The sequence below is a fragment of the Daktulosphaira vitifoliae genome, unplaced genomic scaffold, assembly GCF_025091365.1.
Source record: "Daktulosphaira vitifoliae isolate Bord-2020 unplaced genomic scaffold, ASM2509136v1 Scaffold_3, whole genome shotgun sequence".
Lineage (NCBI taxonomy): Eukaryota > Metazoa > Arthropoda > Insecta > Hemiptera > Phylloxeridae > Daktulosphaira > Daktulosphaira vitifoliae.
Window position 1 is genome coordinate 37,694,737 of NW_026099574.1, and position 10,373 is coordinate 37,705,109.

General features: G+C 29.6%; 1 protein-coding gene across 6 annotated transcripts in view; it reads left to right on the forward strand.

Annotated features, from left to right (window-relative positions):
* LOC126901556 (uncharacterized) overlaps nucleotides 1-2,335 on the forward strand; it is a 67,158-nt gene extending 64,823 nt beyond the window's left edge. The window contains exons 3-5 of one of the 6 annotated variants that reach the window (XM_050678097.1): nucleotides 405-644; nucleotides 1,934-2,007; nucleotides 2,082-2,335. In XM_050678097.1, coding sequence (XP_050534054.1) covers nucleotides 405-644; nucleotides 1,934-1,992 — 299 coding nt within the window. In that variant the 3' untranslated portion in view covers nucleotides 1,993-2,007; nucleotides 2,082-2,335. Of the gene's footprint in view, nucleotides 1-404; nucleotides 645-1,743; nucleotides 1,908-1,933; nucleotides 2,008-2,081 lie in introns of those variants that run through there. The other 5 variants (XM_050678087.1, XM_050678098.1, XM_050678094.1 and 2 more) reach the window with 5 other exon arrangements.
* The last annotated feature ends 8,038 nt before the right edge of the window (nucleotides 2,336-10,373 follow it).

Below are 10,373 nucleotides of genomic sequence, written 5' to 3' on the forward strand. Positions count from 1 at the left end.
CACTATGCTGGATCCCAACCGTATTTAACTATTTTATATTTTATGACTTAACAATTTCAAATAATTTATATTTTTCTAACTAATGGTTTATCTGTTACAGCATATTATTGATTGAATATCTATTGTTATATTAGTATTTATAATTCCTTAGTTTTCATATTTCACAGGTTAACTCGACATTATTCATCAGCGTGATGGATAATAATAAGCGGACTGTCTTACTTTAATATTGCTTTTTGAGAAAGCATACTTATCAATACTTAAAATACGTAAATTGAACACAAAACACAAAATTAATAATTCATGTAAATTTTTTTATTTGATTAATAATGTAGCTAAATTGTTAGATTTAAATAAGTTTATTAATTAAATAAATTAAATAATCCTTAGTTATTTCTCTTCAGGACAAAATTACATAACTAGAGAAGCATTTGAAAATTATGGAATAGTTAATCTAACAAAGGCAGATGTGAATACCATAAATAACGCATTTAAAACTATAAAAACTACTAATAGAGGTAAAATTCGAAAACAAGACCTTTCTAAATATCTGAAAGAGAGACTTGGTCATAAATATACTAAAACTGTTGCCGAAAAGATGATAAAAGAAATTTGTCCAGAAAAAAATTATATAATTTTTATGGGTAATTTTTGAATTAATAACTAGTATATTTTACTAATTTAAAAAAAACCTTAGCTGTTAGTATAATCAAATGATATAAATGATATGGTATGGTTTTAAAATTAAAAGTATAAAAGTATATATTAAAATGGATGGATTTAAAAAGTATTACATAGCTAATAATTAAAGAATAATTTATAACTAAAGGTAACATAAAAAAAATTTTCAATTATTATTATTCGGTAAGTAATTGAATGGGTTATAATATAAAAAAACAACCTGTGTATTAGGGTGCCACTTATTTTCAACATCTGTAATTCTTATGAGTGTCGGTCAAAATTTTATTAGAAATACCTTAAATATAAATCATGTAAAGTTTCAGCCCATTTGAATAACTTTAACAAGTGCCGATTTGATCTCAAAGTTTTGTGTAAATTCGTAAAATCCGTTGTTTTGATATATAGTCGTTACAATTTTCATTTTACAAAAAATTTTATAGATCAATAAATGTAGTACTAAACACGTTTTAAGAAAATAGTCTCCTAATATTTTTTTGTAAAGTGAACTCATTCTCGAAAAATTAACAAAATATGTGCGATTTCGCGTATTATAGAATAAATACAACTTTAATTTTGTATAGTTATATTTTTAATAGGGTTTCTTATTTATAAACGACAATAAAATTTTTGTTATTATTATGAACATCATTTTAAGTTTAAGTTAAAATTAATAAATGTCACTTTTATCACATATACTGACTCATAAAATAACGACTATATATCAAAACAACGGATTTTACGAATTTACACAAAACTTTGAGATCAAATCGGCACGTGTTAAAGTTATTCAAATGGGCTGAAACTTTACATGATTTATATTTAAGGTATTTCTAATAAAATTTTGACCGACACTCATAAGAATTACAGATGTTGAAAATAAGTGGCACCCTAATACACAGGTTGTTTTTTTATATTATAACCCATTCAATTACTTACCGAATAATAATAATTGAAAATTTTTTTTATGTTACCTTTAGTTATAAATTATTCTTTAATTATTAGCTATGTAATACTTTTTAAATCCATCCATTTTAATATATACTTTTATACTTTTAATTTTAGAAACATACGACTCACATTACTATTGAAAATGAGCATTGATGACAATTAAATCTTAACAATTCAATCTATGAAGTACATTAAAAGCAGGGCTTAAAACCATTTTCATAATATTATTATAATTAAACTCGTCAAAATAAATTTGTATGTATAAAATACATAACTTATATTTTTACTATGGGAAAATATATAGGATGTAAAATATATTCTGGTTTATATGTTTTCGAAGCTTTGGAAAACTATTCTATATAACAAAATACAGTTAAGGTAAAGGTTGTTTAGCCAAACTTGAACTAATTGTTTTAATTTTTATTGATGTAATGATTAATTTTCTGTTACAGATTTTCTTAAAATGGTACTTGATGCTGATCCAGAAAATTATAAATAATATTAGTCTTCGTATAATAAATAATTATAATGTTATATATTAGATTATGTAATATATTATTTTATAAAATATGACAAATTTGAAAAAATAGAAGTACATTAAAAATATATTTATTATGAGAGATCTAATACTAATGTAATTTTAGTTATTATAAAACAATAATTTAAGCTTTGTAATTATATTGGTATTAATAGAAGACGTCTTATATTCTAATAAAAAAACGCTAGTGTATATCAAATAAAAAACAAAAATTGTAATGTATTGGAGTTAAAATTGTTATTAATCCATTTTTATATCTTTTGCACATTATCATTATTTTTCTTAAAAATATATTTCTATTTTAAAAGTAATCAAGTAGCCGAGATCAGCTCGAGAGCTGATATCAAGTCCAAAAAGTCCTCGCCACGCTGATTAATGTCAGCCGATCCCCACACTGGGGAGTGGGCTTTAAAGTCCCAACCACGAGTTCTCCGCGGTCATTACGCGGCCAGTCGAGCCTCCTTACTCTGTAGTGAGAAGAGACCGGCAATCGGCAAACTCCACGGCACGTAGCAGCTCAAGATGTCCAGGCCATTTATCCTCGCAACTAGGTAATCGTCGCCCGACTCGATGTCCGCGATCGGGGGCAAATGATTCTACTCTGGCATCCGACTAACGAGATAAGCCAAACCACGCTTGTGAAATATAGAGACGGCGTGGGACGCCCTAAAGTAATGCCTAACGGCATTTTGAGAGCGGTCCACATGAATGCCGGTCATGGTAAAAAAAAAAACGTGTTTTACAACGGCAACATGTGGCAAATGGTATTTTCCTGGTTGCATGGCATTTTTCTATGACCGAGATTTTCATACCTAGACATAAATTTATGGTATTTATTATATAAAATCAGATCCTCTATAAATTCGCGTTCTAAATTCAAAAATAGAGAAACTTACATTTTATGTGAACCACCTAACAAAGACGGATCCAACCGAAACGTTAAAGAAATTACAAATCGTCCAGTTTGAGAGTCTTGACTAGTAAGAGTGAAATGTTCTTCACATTTTTGAACATTAGTGAAAAACTTTTTTGAAGGTGTTGGCTCCTCTATTTTCCAAAATTTATTAAGTAACGTATCGATTGATGGTGTATTAATTAAACACAGAGAAACTGTCTTACTATGATCCATTTAATCATAGTTTCATAAGCAGAGGGTAATCTGGAGCATGGAGAAAAATAAAAATAGATACAAAGTAAGAATAGGTACTTGGAATATTGGAACATTAACTGATAGAAGTAGAGAATTAGTAGAAGTATTGGAGAGGAGAAAAGTTAATATTTGTTGTGTGCAGGGAACTAAGTGAAAAGAAGAGAAATCAAGGGATATAGGTGAGGGTTAAAAAATAATATACTCAGGGAAGTATAGTTCAAAAAATGGTGTAGGGATAATATTGGATGAGGAAATGAAAAGTAAAGTAGTAGAAGTAGCTAGGAAAAGTGACAGGATTATGGTGAAATTGATATTCGAGGAAAAAGTTCTGAATATAATAAGTGCCTATGCACCACAAGTGAGATATGATGAAATAGACAAGGAAGAGTTGTATGATAGGCTAGGAACAAAGGAAGGCGAGAAAGAAATCTATAGACTTGTAAAAGTAAGGGGAAAAGGTCTAAAGATTATCATTATTTAAGGTGTATGAAAAGTGCTGATAATAGGGTATTTTTGAGTGATAATGATGTAGAAAAAAGGCGGAAAGAGTATTTTGAAAAATTACTAAATGAGGAGTATTCAAAAGAAATGTTAGAGGATATCTCGTAGAATGAGAGACTGGTTGATTTGATTAGTGAGAAAGAGGTATCGAAGTCTGTGGCATCAATGAAAAAGAATAAAGCAGTGGTACCAGATGAAGTGCCAGTAGAAGTATGGAAAATATTAGGCGGTGTTAGTATAAGGTGGTTGAAGGAACTTTTAAAAAAAATTTTATTAGAAGGGAAAATTCCAAATTATATTGTGGTGCCGATATTTAAAAGTAAAGGTGACATACAGGAGTGTGGAAATTATAGAGGCATAAAGTTTATTAGTCATAGTCTGAAAATTTGGGAAAAGGTAATAGATAAGAGAATAAGAAATAAGACATCGATATCTAAAAAATAGTTTGGATTTATGCCTGGTAAATCAACAGTGTAGCCATTATTTTATGAGTCAATTAATAGAAAATTTAGAAAAAAAAATAAGTTTGTATGGTATTTATAGATTTGGAGAATGCGTATGATAGAGTACTGAGAGAGGCTTTAAAGTGATCATTAATAAGAAAAGGAGTCCTAAAAATTTACATTAATATAATAGAGGATATGTATGATGGCACTTGTACCAGGGTAAAAAGTGTGGTAACAGTAACAGAAGGTTTTCGGGTAAGAGTAAGAGTGTATCAAGGTTCTGCTTTAAGCCCTTATTTATTATCTATAATGATGGATGAAATTACTAGAGAAATACAAGGAGAGGTGCCGTGGTACATGTTGTTTGCTGACGATATAGTGTTTATATGAGAAAATAGGGAAGAAATTATTCAAAGGCTAGAGGATTAGTGATCAGCTCTTGAAGATAAGGGTTTAAGAATAAGTAGGAGTAAGACAGAGTATACAGAGTATGAGTTTGTTAAAGGAGAACACGAAGTAGGCGAAAAAAGGACACCAGTGCAAATAGGCGAGGACGTGAATGGAGAGGTGGAAAGTTTTAAGTATTTAGGATCAGTTGTACAAAAGAGTGGTGGTATTGACGAGGATGTAAGACACAGGTTTAAGTGCGAGTGGTTGAATTTGAGAGAAGTGTCTGGTGTCTTATGCGATAAAAGAATTCTAATGAGGCTAAAAGGTAAATTCTACAAGACTGTAGTGAGAACAGCTATGATGTATGGTTCAGAGTGTTGGACGATTGATAAAAAAGTAGAGCAGAGAATGAGTGTAGCAGAGATGAGAATGCTTAGTTGGATGAGTGGAGTGACTAGAAAAGATATAATAAGGAATGAGCATATAAGAGGGATTATAGGTGTAGCGTTAATCGTGGATAAGATGAGAGAAAATAAACTTAAATGGTTTGGTTATGTTATGAGGAGAGATGAATCGGAAGCCGTAAGAACAGTTGTAGAAATAAATGTCGAAGGAAGAAGAGGTAGATAAAGACCAAAATAGAGAAGGAGAGATGTTATTGAATACGATATGAGAACAGCTTATATGAGCGTAGAGGATATGAGAGATTGTGTCAAGTGGAAGTTTAAGATAAGGGTGGTCTACTCCAAGTAGTTGGGATTAAGACGAGAAAAAAGAAGAAGAATTTTTATTTAACATGTATGTAATTGCAAATACATTTTTTTTTAGAATTTGTATAATTAAATTGTTTATATAATTTTGGCGAATTGATTAAACTTTACATTTAATTCTCATCAAGTAAATTAAATAAACAAATTTTAAATGTATGTGTTAGTAATTAATTATTGTTATTAAAAAGTAATATATTAATTAAAAATCAATATTTTAATATTAAAAATCAAGTTGTATAAATTTAATATTCAAAATATTTATTTATGTTATGACAATAATTTGTAAACAATCGTGGAACATATACGTTCTTCGAACAATACCTAGAAGGCTGTATACCTAATTGAACAATAGAATCTGTTCAACGAACGTATACGTTCGACGAACGGACGATTCAAAAATAGGCCCCCAGAACTGTCGAGATAAGGATCTGGAAAATCAATTACGGTATAAGTCTTTCGAATATCTGACGTCAATTGCGTGTTCAGAATCAGTCATGTTATGCGTGATAAAATAATAGGTTCATAAAATGTTTGTGATTGTATGATGTGTTTGAGTTATAAGGCATACGCGACAGAGTCTTTAACGGCAGACGCATTAGTTATTACCGAAATTCGTGAGCCGGTATCTATTAAAGCACGAATCACCATCATTAACACGTAGTCGCACAATAGCTGTACCGAGTACAATTTTGTTGGTAAAACGTGGAACTCCAGAAAATGACGTATGGTTTGTGCTAACAATGACATCCGCACTAACACTGCGAAGTTTCTGGTATTACTGCTTTTTGTGGATGATGTCTGCGAAGGTGCTCCGAAATGTAATAAAGAATGATGTTTGGTGGAACAATGACAACAAGTATTCGTAATATTGAATTCGGCCGTTTTATGAAATTAACTTAAACAGTTCATACCCATTACATTATCACGTGCGAATTCAAATCTTTATTTGACTGGTTTCTGCGTGAATTTTGAATATTGAAATAGCAAGTGATTCTCTTTACTCAATATACAGTAGGACTACTAGATGTAGAGAGCGCTACGAAAGAAGACTTTTGTTTGACATTATTTTTATTACTATTCAAGTTTTTTTATTGTAAATATCGTACTATTGGAGTATTTTGTAACACTTAATAAATTTTTACGAAATTTAATAGCAAGTCTAAAGGGTTTATCGACTTTCTGAAATTCATACTCAAAGGCACGTTTCGTCTATACACCACGACGAGATATAAAAAAAGTAAAAAATCTGACAAGTAATTTACTTCCAATGCTTTTATTGCACCTGCTTTTTCTTGAAATATACTCTAAAATTGTCGTAAATTAGTTAAATTCTCCGAAGTTAACGAGATAAAACGATATATAGCGTCTAAGTATTCCTTTATTAATTCGCGTTTATTATCAAAACGTTCGTGTAAGGCCTTTCATACAACCTTATAATTAGCTTCCATCAAAGGTACTAAACGTGCAATGAAGTCAGCAGAAACAGTAACAGCGGTCATTAAGCAATGGAACTTTTGATAATTGTTCGTATTATGAACTGCAGAAGTAAATGTATGGCGAAAATAACGTTATTTAAAAATATCACTATTGAAAGTCGGCAATTGTAATTTTGATAAATATGTAAAATGATTAGATGCTGCATTGATATTTTTTTTTTTATCATTAATTCCCAAAGCTATTGATCGATGCCTTTATCAAATAATAATTATCTAACACTTGTTTACTAATGGAGGGGTGTGTTTTAGCGTATTCATCTTTACGTTAAAATACAATAAGATTAGTCAAAATCTCATAATGTTCAATTCGAAAATCCGTCATAAAAATTTCAATGTCTTAAATGCGCCTTTGAAGAACAAGTTAAGCATCCATATTATTTTCAGCTTCATTGACTAAGTTTAACAGCATTGATGAAGATCAAACAGTAGTGATCACAATAATAGCCCGGTAAAAATTGTTTACTTAAATCTTTATTATTGAATATTAACTATGCATACAACTGTGTATACTATAAACACTATTAAAATTCGATAGCAGTACAATCAATTATATACAAGTTGACACATATAATTATGCACAAAAAAAGTATTTTCATGGTCACGCCGATAAGTAACCTTGCGTTTGTTACGTCACTATTTAGGAGTTGAGCCTAAATGCCCGTCAACAGTATTCTAAGGGACCAACGGGGGATAGCTGGCTAAGCTATATCTACCTTAGGTACTGAGGTTTTCTATTTAATTTATATTCCCTTAGAGGAACTACCAAGGGTCGCACTACAATATATATATAACACTCTTGGTTAACAACGATATAAATATTTATTAAGTGATTGAAATATTAAATAAATAATACAACCTGCTGGACACCCAGAGATGATATAATCCAACAGAGAGCTGAAGGCGACACACACACACACTATATACGTGGTAGAAAAGTTAAGTTAATTATAAGATGACACGGCACCGCCCATCGCTCTAGGCTGGCGCTCACTCGTGTCTCTTGCGATATCAGCCGTCCAGTTATTAATATGACAATCGGTTGTCTCCCCGCCCTTGACACCGAGATAAGGCCGCCGCCGAGTATGTTTTACGGATATTGCGTTCTGTTCCGTTTTCGACGTATACCTAAATGGTTACACGACTCCGTTTTGCGCTCCCTGTTTTTCTTTCTGCCTTTTGGTTTGTTTTATTTTACAACGTTTGGCGTCGGCTGTACCGGCACCTTGACTTATCCTAGATCTTAGACGGATACTCATAGGATACTACAGTGCGGTGTCACTAGTGTTGGCGTTATATTAAAACCCGCCAGAGCGAACTATATCTATATATATATATATATATATATATATAATATTATTTAATCATCAGTGCGGCTTTGCATTAGTCTTATTTTTGTGTTTACTACAAATCAACTGTGCGGCCAACTTTTTCTTTTTGGATTACGCGTCAAAGACAAGAGTAGTGGTCGCGATGATGACAAAAGGTCAACTGTCGATAGGGATATCTTATTATGGCACATTGGCCGTGAATTGCAAAAGTGTTTATGTGTGCAGTGCGCCCTCCTGTTGGTATTGTTGTATGTCACTATGTGAATTATATATATATATGCGTCCAATAAACGGTACAGTGATGATATGGGAGACAGAGATATGGGCACATGCAAATGTGATCGTATCACGTTTTTCCAATAACGTTAAGTATTTTATGATCAGAAATTAAAAAAAAAGTTTGAGAAGTTTTCAAGGCTGAATGCAAATTTTATTATTTTTTTTCAACGTGTTTCTATAAAAAGGGAGTAAGGATGATTAAATTTTTATTTAAGTTAATTTTTTGTGTACCATACCAATTTGTATGTTTTTGAAGTTACTAAATTATAACTCTCATCTACATATTATTATCAATTTTTTATAAACTATGTTTATAAACTTGCTCTCTAAAATTCCTTGTATCAAAGAGGACGGAAATACCTACATAACCCAGACTAACAGAACTCCAATACCTGTGCACTGAGATATGACACATTATCTAATGAGCTAGGTAGGACGCCAAATTTGGTATTAGTTTTTTGATATTTTATATCTTGAGGTAGTTATTTTCCTCTTGTAAAAGGAGAGTTAGGATGATTAAAATTTTTATTTAAGTCAATTTTTTGTGATACATATAAATTTATATACTTTTAAAATCATTAAATTTAAATTTAATATTAGTAAAGAAATCTTTAGCACTTAGTCTGTTTCTTATAACTATGAGAAAGTCCTGTATCTAAAGACAGTCCTATGTGGGGTTTTAGGGAGTGATATTTTAGTGGATTCAACAGTTTTATAACAATTTGGTAAATACAGAGTGATTGATTTATTGTTGACCTTTCTTCTAAAATAATAATAATTTTATTTAGAATTATTTATTTTTCGAATAATATGTAGTTAAATATTTTTAGGCAATTTCTTAACCCTTAAAAGGAAACCAATTTAATTTTTTTAAATGACAGTTTATTGTATGTCTATTAACTGGTAGCTTTTATTGATATATGACATAATAATGTTATCGACTTTTAAAAACAATTATGTTTTTTCCCTGATCGCCATTAATCTTTATACGGATATAATTATATTTTCGTTAAAAATACAATAAAATAAAAATATAAAAAAATTTCAAATTAATAAATTTTCTAATATTATATTAAACTGAGTAGCTAATTGAAAATCAAAAAATTTATGTTAGTGGGAAATTAATATTTCATGTAAAACGTCTCAACAAAGAACTATTATTATTAAAAATAATAATAATAATAATGATGATCTTTAATATTTTTGAAGATATTTCATGACGCATGGGAATCACTCTGTATAATCATATTTGTTTATTTTACTAATATCAATTTATGAGTCCCAGCAACGATACAGTGGTATTTACCCTCATAGCAATTATTTTATAATACATATCTTACAATATGTATATTTTTTTTAGAATTTTAAACAAAAGTAATTTTTTTTTATACAGTACAATTTATAAGTATAATAACACTAAGTTATTCGTTTGTTAATAAAATTATTACAGAAATATAACTGAATAATGTTTCATTTGTTTTTATTATAAATTTATCCAATACTATTACTTATGACAATANTCATTTGTTTTTATTATAAATTTATCCAATACTATTACCAGCATTTCCTTGTAATGTAATTATTTGTTATTAATTTAAAAAAATACATTTTATAATTTAATAATATTTAAAAGCTTGCTTTTTTTCCTTCGATAATTGGTGAAAAATCATTAGAAACTTTTTTTATTTATTTCATAAAAACTACGTTTATGGTTCGCATAAATAATTCTAAATTTGATTCTTTTCCTGAATTAACAGCTCTGTAAATTAACATGTGTAACTTAAGTTTTATAAAAATAATTATACATAATAAAAAGTCTTTAAAATGAACTATATAAACTGTGGTT